The sequence below is a fragment of the Sylvia atricapilla genome, chromosome 11, assembly GCF_009819655.1.
Source record: "Sylvia atricapilla isolate bSylAtr1 chromosome 11, bSylAtr1.pri, whole genome shotgun sequence".
Lineage (NCBI taxonomy): Eukaryota > Metazoa > Chordata > Aves > Passeriformes > Sylviidae > Sylvia > Sylvia atricapilla.
In genome coordinates, this window is record NC_089150.1 from 21765960 (window position 1) to 21780978 (window position 15019).

At 49.2% G+C, this 15019-nt stretch overlaps 1 protein-coding gene across 1 annotated transcript in view; it reads left to right on the forward strand.

Annotated features, from left to right (window-relative positions):
- RNF123 (ring finger protein 123) overlaps positions 1-15019 on the forward strand; it is a 47328-nt gene that overhangs the window by 19728 nt on the left and 12581 nt on the right. Inside the window, exons 24-34 of the mRNA XM_066327026.1 lie at positions 273-418; positions 604-687; positions 988-1095; positions 3650-3827; positions 4806-4880; positions 5285-5372; positions 5633-5720; positions 5846-5930; positions 12948-13087; positions 13238-13426; positions 14869-14944. Of these exons, the coding sequence (XP_066183123.1) occupies positions 273-418; positions 604-687; positions 988-1095; positions 3650-3827; positions 4806-4880; positions 5285-5372; positions 5633-5720; positions 5846-5930; positions 12948-13087; positions 13238-13426; positions 14869-14944 (1257 nt within the window). The remainder of the gene's footprint in view (positions 1-272; positions 419-603; positions 688-987; positions 1096-3649; positions 3828-4805; positions 4881-5284; positions 5373-5632; positions 5721-5845; positions 5931-12947; positions 13088-13237; positions 13427-14868; positions 14945-15019) is intronic.

A 15019-nucleotide genomic window follows, 5' to 3' on the forward strand; every position in this document is an offset into this window, starting at 1 on the left:
GTTTGGCTGGACCAGGCAGGGCTCTGAATCATGTACAGGGTTTGAGGAAGTGGACTTTGCTTGACTTGGGTCAGTCTGAGCAGATTTGACAGGTAGCCTGATTCAGGCAGCAAGATGAGAATGGTGTGGTAGTGTGGTATCTAGTGAATCCCATGGGCTGGGAAGAAACTCCATGTTACAGAGGAACACAGGGTTCAGAGAGGAATAGGCAAAAGCTGAGGTGCCAAAATTGCTTGCTAAGAGCTTCTTTCTTGTCTTGGAATGCATTGCAGTTGAAGGCACCCATGGAAACGACGGTCTCTTACTGGGCAGACCCCCAGAAGAGCCAGACCAGCCCATCACTGAGAACTCCCTTCTGGAAGTCCTGGATGGAATAGTGATGATGTACAACCTCTGTGTCCACCAGCAGCTTGGGAAGGCAAGTGGTACATGCTGTGCAGGAATCCATTCCCCCAACATCCATGCTTCTACACTGACTCTATTTTCTGATTATTTAGTGACCGTGTGTGCCCTGTCCTTCTGCCAACCTTCATTGGGGTTCTGGTTGCATGCTTTGATGTTAAGGGGAAAAAAACCCTTATTTATTGTTGAAAACTGTTTCAGATGGTTGGTGTGTCAGATGATGTGAATGAATATGCCATGGCACTGAAAGACACGGAGGAAAAAATCAGCCGCTGCCCAAAGAGGGTGAGTGTCTCTAGCTTCCTTCTCTTGCAGAGCCTCAGTATGTGGCAGGGTGAAATGCTGCTGCCTAACTGTACCAGCATCTGCAGCAGTCCTTGTGAGCTTCAGCTGAGATTGATAAGTGCTTTTTATAGCACTGATTCCCACTCCTTCCACAGAAAGGCTGCTGACCCTTTTCTCCCCTGCCAATACTCCCTAGCTAGCCCCAAGGTGGTATATGCTTTTGCATTGTTTGTCCAGCACTAAAAAAGAATGCTATAAATGGCAATGACATATGCCCTCACATCTCTGCACTGTTTTCAGAGGAGAGACATTCATGAGGAGCTTCTGAAGAGCCAGAAGGTCTTCTCCGAGAAGCTCAACCACCTGAGCCGGCGCCTCGCTTGGATAAATGTCACCATTTATTCAAAGGTGGGCAGGAGCATAATGTGAGCAGCTGAAAGGAGACTAGTGAGCCTCTGCATCTCTGCTGCTTGGCTCATGTATCACAGGTGTCATTTTCCTGCTGTGGAAGCAATGCGAATGATCTCTCGGGCTGCTTTTTGCCTTGTTGTGTATGGGAGACTCCTTTCTAGGCTTGCCCCTCTCCTATCCCCAAGTGTGCTGTAGGGATCAGCCCAGTCTGATCTGAGCTGTGCATGGTGCTGTGGGATTTCCCGTAGGGCACTGCAGACAAAAGGGTGAAAATCAAAGGGAGATTCAGTTCTCGAGACATGTCAGAGGATAGAGGCTACTGTGAACCATTTCCCTGAGCTGTGCTGTGTCACAGGGGCATCTCACTACTACAGCTCTTCCTGGAATTTGTGGGATCCAAGTTGAGGGGTTCTTGCTCAGGTGATCTCCCCTTCTTCATTCGGTTTCCATGCAGAGTGTATTCCACATTTACTAATGCAGTAGCTGTTTGCACAGGTGGTCCTTTTCCTCCCAAATTCACCATTTTCCAGGATAAAAGCTCTGGTTTATTTTCTCACAAGCAGTTTGCTGATTTTTTCCTGGCTTCCATTGCCTTGCCCTATCTCTCTTTGTGGCTTTGGTGTGTCTCAGAGGAAGAAGAGTTCTTATGAATGTGTCTGGCAGAACTGCAGTAGCTGATCCTGGGCTGACTCATGAGCTCTTTGCTCATCCCCTCCTTCCCTCCCAAGCAGGATTGCAAGGCAGAAGCTCTCCAGATGCATTAACAATTGCCTGTACTTGCCATAAAGTAATCCTTTCTTCCCAGACTCCTCTGGAAAGGCTGAGAGGCATCACCAGGGTGCCCTGCAGGTATCACTGTGCTGGCCTATGCAGGAACACTATTCATGTCTCTAGATGATCCATGGTCATACTAAACCAGGATTGCAGTGTCACTTTTCCTGTCAAATCAGCAGCATCTGGGAGTGAAGGTTACAGCCTTCCCTGTGGGCTGTGCTGCTGTCCTGGCCTGCATGGCGTGCAGGGAGAGCAGGAATGTAACCTAGGAACCCAGTGAGCTTGTGGAATGTGGGTGCACTGAGGAGCCTGTGCCTTCAGGGCTCCATCTCACAGTCATCTCAAGTCCCTGCTCTTTACCGAGAGAGGCATCCAGCAGCTCCTGTATCCCTGGGAATTGTGTGCACTGGAGGGTCACATCTGTATGGTCACAGCTCCTGCTGTTGGAGAGAAACGGCCTGATTCTGTCTAGGGGTGAAATCCTGCTCTGTGCTGAGGTGTCAGAACACAGCAGAGGCTGCTCTTTCCTTGAGGGAATTAGCCCCTGGTTTATTCTGGGGTATTCAAAGTTAGACAAAAGGGAGTGCTACTGCTTAAAAGCACTCATAGTTTTAAAGCACATAATTCTGCCTTCAAAACATCCCTGTGGGAATTACAGTGTATTTTATTACAAAACTGTATTTATCTATCTCACTGGCTAATCACATCTTTGTATCCTCATGGTGTAGGCTTTCTTCTAGCTTGGCAGTACCTGAAATGATGTTTGAGGTTATCAGATCTTAAAGCCAAATACAGCTTTTTCAACCTTAATGTTGTTCTGCAGACTTGCTTTTTATCTTGAAAGTAAAAATTTGGATGAGATGTGAGTCAGTGTTGGGAAAAAGATGTCTGTTAGTCAGTTTATGTGGTTTGCACTAGTTCAGCCTAGTTTACAGAATAAACCCATGAAAATCTCCCAAAGATGGTAAGAACATACTTTAGAAAAGCCATTAAGCAAATTAAATGCCTTATCTGCACCTCTGATTTTAATTTTTTACTAAATTAGAAGTGTAACCCTTCTCCATCTATTTTTATGCAACTAGCTATTGCTTACGCTATTTCTTGGCATTTCAGGATATTAAATAATATTTCCTCTTTTTATGGCTTTGTTGGTGGCCATTTTTATAGCTTAAAGTTATGTAGATTACTTTAAATATTCTGTTTTTAATTTAGGACCCTCTGATTTTCATTTAGAGAGACAAGAGGTTGATGTTCCTCTGGACAGTAAATCTGGTTGAATGGCTGGCACAGAACCTAAAAGGCTGTGGCTGCCTATTGAAAAGATCTGAATTGATGTGAGCTTTCATCCCTACAATGGCCCAGTTTCTTCCCAGCAGATTTCTGGAAAGTGATAGTGCCTGCTTTCCTTCAGCAATGTCCTTGGAGTCAAAACTCACATGCTTGTTTGCCATGCCTGTTTAGTTGCATATGCCCTGGCAAAGGAGACCCTGCTTGGAGGGTCCCAAGGCTTGGTGAGAAAAATACATCACCTTAGTGAGAATCATGCTCTGAGCTTGAGGTTGGTGTAGAGATCTCTGATTGTTTCTTCCAATTCCCACTTCTGTGGTCTTTATGAAATAACCAAATGGCACAGATCTGGTTACTGAACATAGGGCAGTAAGGTGTCTGAGCAAGATCTCCCACAGGGGGATGTTTCTGAGGTCTGAGTGTGATGCTGATTGTTGTTTCTCCCAAGAGAGGCTGTTGGCTGACTGGGAATTGCATTCTTTCTGGACAGGAGAAGATGCAGGATATCTACTGGCTGCTGCGAGTGTGCATCCGCACCATTGAGCACGGCGACAGGACGGGCTCGCTTTTCGCTTTCATGCCGGAATTCTACCTCAGCGTGGCTATGAACAGCTACAGTGCACTCAAGAACTACTTCAGCCCTGTCAACAGCATGGAGGAACTTCCAGGTGAGGGGATGGGGAGAGCTTCCTGATGCTGGCCTGATAAAATCTAAAGCAAGCCACATCTCTGTGGTGAAGCGGTAGTTGGGCATTTTCCTTTCTGTGTCTTTTCCTGGTTTGTGCTGCACCAGTGCATTGTCTGAGCTGTGGGGCTGGCAGTGAGCTTTGGTCACTGTGCTCTGGTGAGGAGCCCATGCCTTACCTGATTCAGTCACAGAGCTGGCTGTAGTGAAAATCACTGGCAGCTATGGATTGTGTTTCCAAGGAGGTATCAGGAATGGGCTGGGGTGCTGTAAGATGTGATTGTCCCAGCAATTTCTACCACAACCTTCTGATTTCTTTGTGGGAGAGGATGTGCCATGAGTGCAGAAACTGGGACTGCTTTAGAATTCCCTTGGGATTTGAAGATGTTCCTGTGGAGGTGACCACTCCCTTGATGCCAAGAGTCTGTGTTTAGGTGGATTCTGTCTGTGCACAGTCTGTGTTTTCCTGGCTAAATGACCTTGCTGAGCTCTCAGCAAATAGTTCTGTGCTTTCCAGAACTCATGAAGGCAAGAAAAACTTCTGTTCCCACCAATAGGACATAGCTGAAGTGCTCTTGTTTGGGCAAGAGCAGACTTGAGCAGTAGTGGATTTCTACAGGGCATGCAGGCTGGACGTAGCTTTTCTGCATAGACCTAGGATGTTTTTTGCATTGCTCAGCCTCTTCTGGACCAGGCCCTTCTCCCTTGCCACCCAGCTTGATTGTATGGTTTTATCTTTTCCTGAATAACTGTTTCAGACTCTCCAGACTGAGGTGAGAGGCTCTCCTCGAGGTGACTGTGTCTTTCCAGCTCTCTGTTTTAACAACTAGACACACAACTAAGCTGCAGTTAGCTGTAGCAGAAATTCATCCCATGCCTGTGCCGTCTCCGTGGGAGCACTGGGACCACAGGGCTGCCCCTCAGGCTGTTGCCTTGACCCTGCTCCCTCCTTCTCTTGCAGGCTATGAAGAGACCCTTATGCGCCTCGCTGCCATCCTGGCAAAGCATTTTGCTGACTCGAGGATTGTGGGCACAGGTAAGGCTGCATTCCTCTGCTTTTGGGGTGATAATGTCACAGGTCTGGCCAGTGCCACTGCCAGTGGCTCACTAGACTTCTGCTGTGATGTGTCTGCTGAATCTGTTGAGCGCTAATGCCTCCACATTCAAAATGAGGCTGGGCACTGTCCTTACCCTGCTTATTGCAGGGTAGATACATGACCTAGGACACCCTTTTGAGATCAGGACTCATGTCCCAGCTACCTGCATATCCAGTCTGGGCTTATTTCTTAGCTGCTTGAGCCTAAGCATGCTCTCCATGTCAGCAAGGACAATGTGCCTCTACATGAGGGGCAGTCCCTCCTGTCCACTGGCATTCAGTTGCTCCCTGGTGTGCTGGATGTCCTTTGGTGCCTGGCCTAGTCCCTTGTCATTCCTCCTCAGACATCCGGGACTCCCTGATGCAGGCCTTGGCCAGCTACGTCTGCTACCCCCACTCACTGCGTGCTGTAGAGAGGATCCCAGAAGAGCAGTAAGTGCTGCCCTGCCTGTTCCTGGGGAGCTGGGGCAGGGCTGGCGTGGTGGCAGGGCTTGAGTGAGCAAGCAGGAAGGCTGCCAAGTACTACTGAGGGTCCATGAGATGCCGGCAGGGTGGTGGAGTTGATTTGGGAGCCTTCTGTCACCCTTTTACCAATGGCTTTGCTCTGCCCCAGCTCCATGGGTCCTGCTGCGTATCCTGTGTAATCTCCTGTTCCCAAATGCTGTGGGCTGACCTGTGTCCCTGTCTGGCAGGCGGATTTCCATGATGAAGAACCTCCTGGCTCCCTATGAGCAGCGACCCTGGGCACAAACCAACTGGATCCTCGTCAGGCTGTGGCGGGTGAGCATCCTGCATCCCTGCTCCTCTCAGCACCTGGGGCTGCTGGGACACTGAACATTTCACTTTCTAGTAGCAGCAAAACTGCTTTTCAGCCTCTTAAGATCTTTCCTTACCTCTTTTGCCAGGGCTGTGGCTTTGGGTACAGATACACACGGCTCCCACACCTGCTGAAAACCAAGCCTGAGGATGCCAGCCTCCCCAGCCTGCAGAGTGAGTGGGGCAGAGATGGGCACTCAGGGCTGTGATGGGTGATGAGGGAGGACCAGCAGCTGTCTCTATGGACCTGGCCAGCTGTTGGGATAGCTGCCAAAGTAGGGTGTTCCTGGCCAAATATCCAGGCCTGGTTTTTACAGGCTGGCCATCCCCAGCCTCTCTGCTGGTGATTCAGGCATGCCAAATGGTGAGTTAGATCCATCATAAGTAGGGGTTCTGCCCTCCAAAAGAGAGGAGAGAGGCCAGGACTGCATCCTTGCCAGAGTTTTAGCCTGAGAGAAAGCTCTGTGATATGCACAGTGAACAGCTGCTGTGGAGAAGAGGTGTCATGTTTGCCACAGGCGCCCTGTGAGAGGGACCAAGTGCCCAAGGAGACAGGGCACTGGATAAGTTTGCAATCAGGGAGTGTTTTATCCTGGCATCTCTCAGAGCTGTCAGAGCCTGTCCTGCCTTTGGCACTGCAGTTTCGTTTTCAGCACTGTCACTAAGCAGAGGGATTTCTCAGCTCTGTTGTGGCTGAGAAAGATGTGGGGAGAAGTTTCCTTTCTTGAGCTGAAGAACATGTCCCCAGCTTTACCCTCACAGGTTCTGGGCCTGTGTGGATACATTCCTGATCCCCCTCTGCTGTGGAAAAGGCTTTGTTCCTGGAGAGCTTCGCAGGGATGTGAGACAGAAGGACAGGTTGCACATGGAGGTGTATGCTGAGCCTGGTCCAAAGAGCTGCCTGTCTGTTCTAACAGCACTCTTGTTCTCTTTTCTCTCTCCTGCCCATCATGCCCAGGAGATCTCTCTGTTGCTAGTTTCCAGAGTAAGTTTGTTGTGTGACCTTCTCTTGTCTGGTGGAGTAGCTTTAGAGAGCTCCCTGCTTCCCCTCTTCTGCCTAGAGAGACCCTTCTTTGTAGGCAGAGAGCTTCACAAGTGATTATTTTCTTTAGTTCCATCCCTGGGAGAACCCGGGGAGGCTGTGCCCATGTGTCAGTCTCTGAGGCTGCATCATGGACCTGCATCTGTTTTGCCAGGGCTACCTCTGGGGTCAGAGCCCTGCTGGAGGTTCCTCTCATCCTCACCCTTTCGAGGCTGATGGAGAAGCTTTGGCACACACACAGGAGGGATCTCATGGCTGTCCCCTCACTCTCCTACTGCACACTGAGTGGCTGTCACCAGTCCTGTGGGGTGGTAACAGAGCTCACACAGCCCATCCTGGCGAGCTCTGGGGCAGCAGCAGAGCTCCTCAGCTCTCAAGGCCTTGCTCCATCATGCGGCTCCACACAGTCTGAGCCTGAGCCCAGAGTAGGCCGTGCTGGCTGCTGGGTACTTACTCTTGGGAGGGCTATTTTAAGGCTCAACCAAATCAATAATGAATGCTGATTTAATTGAAGAGGAACAGGGGACTCAGAGGTGTCCTTGAGATGCTGTCCAGGGAAGGAGGAGGAGATGAAGCCCCCCCTCCCCTTCACACCCATCAGTCTTCACCTTATTGTAATTTGAGCACTGGCGGAGTCAATGGGACAAACTGCTGAGCTAAGGAAGTCCCTGTTTTTCTGGATCTGCTGCTGCAAGCTAGTCTGAAGAGAGTGTGGGCAAATGCCTCACCTTTGGTACTCCAGCTTTGTTCTGGTTTTGGGATGCTTCCTTGAAAGACTGCACAAGTGGGGAAGGTTTGCTCACAACATTCATGAAACACCCAGAGCAGACTACCTAGTCTCTGCTGCCTTTTGCCCATGCTCCCTGAGGGTGAGCAGTGGATGCTGGCTGGATGCTGGCTTAGTCCAAGGGGGCAGAGGCTCAGAAAGGCCTGAGCAGCTCTCATGCAGGCATAGCTCTGCCTCAGTTTGGCTTCTGAGAGCAGATGGGGCTGTGTTCAGAGCTAGGGTAGTTGTGCTCAGAAGCTGCTGCAGGGACTTGTTCTGCTTTCACCATGACTTGTAGGCAACGCCAGGTGCCGTCCCAACACACACAGTGGGAGCGGCAGCACTGGCTCCGTGCTGGGCCCAGCCTGGCTTAGAAAAGCAAGAGCTGTAGGGTGGCTTCAGGTTGTATCACAGGGCTGCTCTGCCCCAGGTCTTCTGCCCATGCACCCATCAGGTGGAGGGAAGGTAGGTGGGACCATGAGATGATCGAGCTGAGATGTTGTGCAACACAGGCCAGAGAGTTTACCCACATCCCGTTCCCAAGTACAGCAAATTGCCTAAGCTGAAGAGGACTTTCAGGAGGAGATCCCAACTTGATCTGACAACACCAGAAGCATCAACTGGTAGTAGCTGAACTGGCCAAGCCCTTCTGATGATGATTGCTCATCCTCAGAAATAAATCCATAGCTTATGATTCCTGATAGGACTCATAGAATGGTTTGTATTGGATGGAACCTTAAAGCTTATTCCTGTTCCAACCTCCTGCCATGAGCAGGGACACTTTCCACTAGACCAGGTTGCTCTAAGCCTCATCCAGCCTGGCTTTAAACACTTCCAGTTGTGGGGTGTCCTTAACTTCTCTGGGCAACCTGTGCCAAGGCCTCATCATCCTCACAGTAAAGATTTTTCTCCTGATATCTAAGATTTTTTTCCTGATATCTAATCTAAACCTGCTCTCTCTCAGTCTGAAACCATTTCCCCTACCTAACCTCACCTGCTGTCTTCCACTGCTGCTGCCCTGCCTTTCTCTGCTTTACATTTTATTCTTCAGAAGCACCTGTGTACCAAGGTAAACTCATTTCTTGGTCCTTTTCAGTGATGAAAAACGTGTGGCCTCTCTGTCTTATTCAGAAAGGGGTTTTGCTTTTCTATGAGCCCTGTGGGCTTGCCATGTTTTAGCAGCCCCAGAGGTGTTGGTATCATGCAAGTGAGATCCTTCCCTGATGACTGGTCATGGAGCCAAAACTCACATTAGCCAGTTTGCCAGGGCTTTGCTTTGAAGGCACACATGGATTCCAGGAGCCCTGGGCCATCCCAATGCCTCATACTCATCCTTAGGGATATCTCATCCTCCAAGTGCTGCCTGCTTTCCTTCTGCCTTGCCCTGCAGCCTTCCCTTTGGTCCTCTCTAAATGCATCTCTGAATGGGTGCACTGACATGGATTCAGAGATCATCTGGAGCCTTTCCAAATCTCAGATTAGCGTTGAGTGGAGCTGCTTTCTTCTGAATCTGCTCCGTTTGGGGCTTTCCCCTTCTGTGCTCAAGTTCTACTGTAAATGCTGCTGTGTCTAGAGACCCCCTTGGGTTGCTGACCTAGAGGGCTCACAATTAGTCCTGTTATAAATATTGCTGGCTCATTAGCAAACTATAAAAGTACATAATTACCTTCCTATGATGAAAGTACATGACCCTGCTTCTTTGCCATTATCTAGAAGGAGCACTTATTGAAGGCTTCCACTTTGCCTGCTTTATTAATGTTTAACTCTCTCTAATAATGGGCTTCTGCTACTGTTGGACTTTCTGCTGTTACTACTTCTATTAAATAATTCTGCTATATTTTTTCCTATAGTTGAAAAAACTTTGCATTACCATGGTCAGTCAAGGAATTTTTTTTTGGTCTTTTCCATCTGTTACTGCTTTTCTCCTTGCTTTTGCCTACCATTGCCTATGTTTGATTATGTTCACTTTACCTCTCATATTTTAACTTATGTCTTTGCTTTATCATGCTCTCAGTAACCCATTTAACCCATGTGCTTGGTGGAGCACTGAGGTTTCTGCTCCCTTATAATCTTTTTAAAGAACTCTGTGTTTCAATTTACTGCTTCCCCTACCTAGATTTTATTTTCCTCTATTTTGTTTATATTTTAGCAGGAAAGTTTCTGTTGTGGAAACGTTGGATGTATCTATAACCCCTTGGTTCCAAGCTCTGTTGCCCACATTAAATGTATTGAGGTCAAAATTTCTGGCCTTGAAAAACTGCCAATTTCTGTTCCAATGACTGATGCTTACCTATCATAATGAAGGCTGAGCCAAGATTGAGTGGCTTTTGTATTAGGGAGGTACAAATTTTGAAGCATCAATGACTTACTAGTGCCAAGATCAAGAAATTTTCCCCATCACTGGGTATCCACAGGCTCCCGGTGAAATGACATCCCTGCCTGCAGTGGCACATAAGGGATGTGGCATTGCCCAGGAGGGCAGTGGTAACTGATGTGGGTAGGAATGTCCCAGCAAAAGTGAGCATACTGCAAATAAAGATGGACACAAGCACCAGGACTGGGTTTTGGATACCAGTAAAAATTACCTCATCTGGGAACTTATGCAAGTAATGAAGCTGTTCGTGCTGTGTTCCAGGGTGTGTTCCTTATGTTGCTTTCAAAGAGTAGCAGTGATCTCAGCATCTTTAGATTCAGAATCCTCTTGGTATCAACAAATGCCGAGGGAATAATTGTTTCCTGGTGTTAGCTTTAAAACCTACAATAAACCTATTTCAGTAAACCAATAAACCTGTGGAGAGGTTTGACAAAAGGCACCACTTTTTAATGCTCTTATAGTCTGGCACAGTCTGCCAGCACCAGGGAAAGCATTTAAGAACCCAGAATTGCAGAATCACACCACTCATTGAAAAAAAGCTTGTGAGGAAATAGTAATTGGCTAAAAATCAGGATAAAGCAAGTTATTACAAGCACAGGATCATCCTTCAAAAAATCAAAGCTGCCTTCAAATGAGGTAGACTGGCTGGGGGGTTCATCCTGAGATCTGTCCTGACTTGCAGTGTTAGTAAAAGAGGCTTTGGCAACAGACCAGCAGGACAATATGCAGAGTTCTTCCATGAAGAGTGGTGATCTCTGCCTAGATTTGCTTTGGTACTTGAAGGCTGGAAAGGGACTAACACATCAGCAGTTTTAAAAAAAAAAAGCAGTTTTTACATGCTGAAGGGATGCTGGGGAAAAGAAGGCACTAAAAACCCTGCAAAAAGACCTTTCAATTCTGAATGACTGGGAGAGAACACATGGATAGAATTCAGCATCCCCAAGTGTAGAATGGTGGAATAGGAGTATGCTGTGCCCTTTCATCCATCACTGACAGAGAAGACAAGGTGTGCCCCAGCATTGACTCCTGGGCTTCTCCACTCATGCCTCAGGACCAGTTCCTGAGGGTTATCCTTGAACTGGCAACCTACTGTAATCTTTTAGAGAAGAGCAGCTTGATGTTCAGTCCAAGGAACAAATTACACAACAGGAATTAGGAAGAAAGCAAATCAGAACAAAACCAAAACCACATTATGCCTTTGTGCAAATCTGCCACACGCTTGCAGTTTGGATGCTGCATGTGCTTCTGATTCCACCTCTCCAAAGAAAACCTGGGAGAGGAATTGGGCTTCAGGGTGGGGTGGCAAAAGGCACAAAGATGGGACAGTTTCAGTGTGAGGAACTGCACTGGCTAGGGCTAATCCCATTTAAAAGACTATCATGAAGGTCTGGAATCATGGCTAGCTGGAGGAAGTGACTGGAGAGGAGCATCTTGCTGTCTGCCAGCAGAAGGAAGGGGTTACAGAGAATAAATATTAACAAATAACCTGAGTATGAGCCAAGCTCCAATCTGAATTATTCCTGCTACACACAGCTGAACTGTGGAATGTTGCTCTGGGACATGTTCAATGCTAAAGGCTTACACAGTTTCAGAAGACACTGGGCAAGAAATCCCCAGAAGACCAATAAATATGTAAAAGGGACATCTGTGTTTGCCAGTCTCTGAGCCATTGTAGCTGAAGGCTGGGGTGGTTGTGGGACATCAAAGACATTTGTTGTGATGAAATCCCTCCCAGAAATTAGCTTTTAGGCAGGATCAAAGCTAGGGCACTGGCCTGCTTTGGGTGATTATGCACTATGAGATTCAATGAGTGTTCCTCCATAATAACAGAAGTTCATTGCACTTGCTAGTGAATATCCATATTCACAGAATAACTTTTCCTGTTCCATTTCAGATGATGGTCTCCTGTCATCCCTCTCTGCCTTTTCTAATCCCAGCTAGCAATCTGCCTGTAGTTATGCCTTGCTTCTTGATCCCTAGGAATTGTAGTTGTCCTGTGTTTGCTTTGCCCACGATGACCCTCTGAGTAGGCTGCAACCCCAGAGAGCTTCTGCAGTCACAGCACAGCTTGTTCCTCTGGGCATGGCAGTCCTGGTTTAGAAGCTAGAACCCTGGCTGCCAGGGTTTCCACCTGCTATTTCTAATAGCTTCTAGTAGAGGAAAATGTAGTTAGATTGGGGTTTTTCCCTATAGCTGGTGAATCTGCTCAAGTTTCTCTTTCCAAGCCCTGAGTTTTGGGCTGAACTCCGATACCCATCCCTAGCAGTGCTGAATGTTTCGTGAGCCTCTTGCTGACAGTGGGTCCTTCTGCTGGGGAGAAGCATCTGTCCCATTTGTGCCCCCTTCTTTTTGCTGCCCATCCATGGGGGCTGGTGTCCCACACAGCCCTGACTGTGCTTCCCAGCTGCTGGGCCTGACCTCATCCTGTGGTCTCGATAGTGAGGAAGCCCAGAGATGAGGTGCCATAAAACCAAGGGGATGTGTCTGTGCTTGGGCTGAGCCTGGCTGGGGAGTGTGGGCAGCTCTGCCTGAGCCTGCTAAGGGCAGAACCAGCCTCAGCTCCATAGAGAAGCCTCTCAGGAGTGGGATTTACTGGATACCTGCCTCCCCAGACACAGGCAGACAGGCACGGCCATGTGAGGCCCAGGTGGGCGTGCTGGCTCTGGGCAGCTGCTGCCACACTGGGAGCTGACCATGCTGAGCTGACCATGGGCCTCTGCAGAGCTGAGCAAGAGGGATGCTGAGCTGCAGGGCAGTGCTCCTGTGCGTGTGGGCAGCAGTGAGCATGGAGGGCTCTTCCCTGGCTAATTCAGGCTGGCATTGGAAAGAAGTGCTGGGAGGCCCAACAGGCACAATCACTGCTCAGAATAGTCCTTGTGCCAGCTCCCAGTGTTCTGCCATTTCTGCTTACTGTAAGGCACAAGCCAACATTTCCCAAACCCAGGACTGGTCTCTCACTTGTGGCTGCCCTGGGAGCAGGCCACTGAAGCTGTGGCTGTCTGGTTTCAGAGCCATGTCCCTCCACCTTGCTGCAGCGGCACATGGCAGATCTGCTCCGCAGTGACCGCGACCTGGCCCCCAGCTTCCTCAACAGTGTCCTGAACCAGCTCAACTGGGCCTTCTCCGAGTTCATTGGCATGATTCAGGAGGTGGGTGAGCGCCAGGTCTGTGGGATGCAGCACTCGATGGGGGCTGTGTCCTGCACACAGAAAGGCTCAAGGCACAGCTCACTCGGATGGGGGTTTCAGCCCTCCTTTTGGGAAGGGACTCCTTTTTAAGCTGTCTCCGTTGCTTGGCAGATCCAGCAGGCAGCAGAGCGCCTGGAGAGGAACTTTGTGGACAGCCGCCAGCTGAAGGTGTGTGCCACATGCTTTGACCTGTCCGTGAGCCTGCTCAGGGTGCTGGAAATGACTGTCACACTGGCACCAGAGATCTTCCTCGACTGGACTCGCCCGTCGTCAGAGCTGCTGCTTCGGAGGCTTGCCCAGGTATCATCCTGTGTGAAGAAGCAGCATCTGGAGGGGCATGAGGACCCCTCTGCCCACTCTACAGATGTGTGGTGAACCGGTGACTCCTGTTGCTGTAGTACTTAGAGCTGCTGCAGAACAAGTGGTGCTCCCTAAAATCTCTACATATCAACTGCTCCCTTCCTTTGCACCTGCTCTGGTCACAGCTGATTTCTATCTCTATTGGGAGGAAGGGTGACAGCTGCTTAAATCTGCCTTATGAGAGGGGTAGTAAATGCTGAATTCTCCTGTGACAAGCAGGAAATATGGAGAGAAGATGTGGTATTTCTGGGTAAGGAGCTGTGGAGAATGTAGCTGGTTTCACAGGGCACACACTCCAGTGTTTGAACAGGCATCTTGGTCCTTTATCCCTCAGTCCTAGAGTATGGTACCAAATGTCTCCACTTTCCTGCCATGGTGACTGGGACTGCCCCATTCCAGCTCACAGCACCCCTTAGGCTCCAGTAAATTAGTTTATTTTCTAAAGCATGAGCAATACTGGAAAGCCCTAATAGCAGACTGTCCTTTACAAGCTGGATTGGCAGTCGGATGTACCTTAGCAGTACCCCAAAGGTTGATACTCAGGACTCTGTGCAGATGAAACAAAGCAAGAGGTAGCGGGGTGTGGTACCATGATCCTGAGGGAAGTGCTCAGCTGAGTGAAGAGGAAAGTGGGGGGCCCTTATCAGGTGGCTTGGGCAAGCTGGGGAATGTGCAGCAGAGAGTGGAGTGCTGCAGCTTCCTCCTTGCTACCTGATGCTGTTATGAAGCTGTACCCTACCACTGACCAGGCCCACAGAGTGGTGCAGTGTTCTGCTGCTGTGCATTGGGGCAGCAGGAAGAGGGATGCTGCATTTGAGAGATGCAGCAGTTGTGTCAAGCCTGGAGCACTCCCTACTCCTCCCACTGGGGTTTTGGGTGAGAGTTAATGGTGGCTAATTAAGTGTTATCACAGCAGATTCCGTCTCTGCAGAGCTGGTAGGTCCATCCTGCTGCCAGCTCCAGGCAGGGCAGGACCTGGACTGTACTTCATCCTTTTGCCCACAGCTGCCAGCTCACTCTTCACAGGCTCTGGCTGTCCTGGGGACTGTAGCTTCTGCTAGCCAGGAGCTTTTATCTGCAAAACTAGGTGGGAATCTACTGGTGGGAATTCAGATTTAGGTGGAAGGTGCTGACATTCAGGTGTCTTAACCTCAGATTGACTCTTCCCTGTGAGGCTTTGGTCTGGTACAACTGCTGTGATGTGGTACCACTTTTTCCATGCCAGGGCCAAGCTGTGTGCTGTGAGCCTCCCTCTGTGCATCCACAAGCTCTCAGGCACAGAGTCCGAACTGTAAGGACAGGTTGCCCCAAAGCTCTTCAGGTACTGCTCACAGGAAGTCCCATCCAGAAAATACAAACCCTCTGTGCGTTTCCCTACACAGCTCTTGAACCAGGTGCTGAACCGTGTGACAGCTGAAAGGAACTTGTTTGACAGAGTGGTCAACCTCCGTCTGCCAGGTGAGTCCATTCTGTCCCTCTCCGTGGAAAACATGCTGGGACCGTGCCCTTGGGAAGGGAGGGATGGCTTGTACT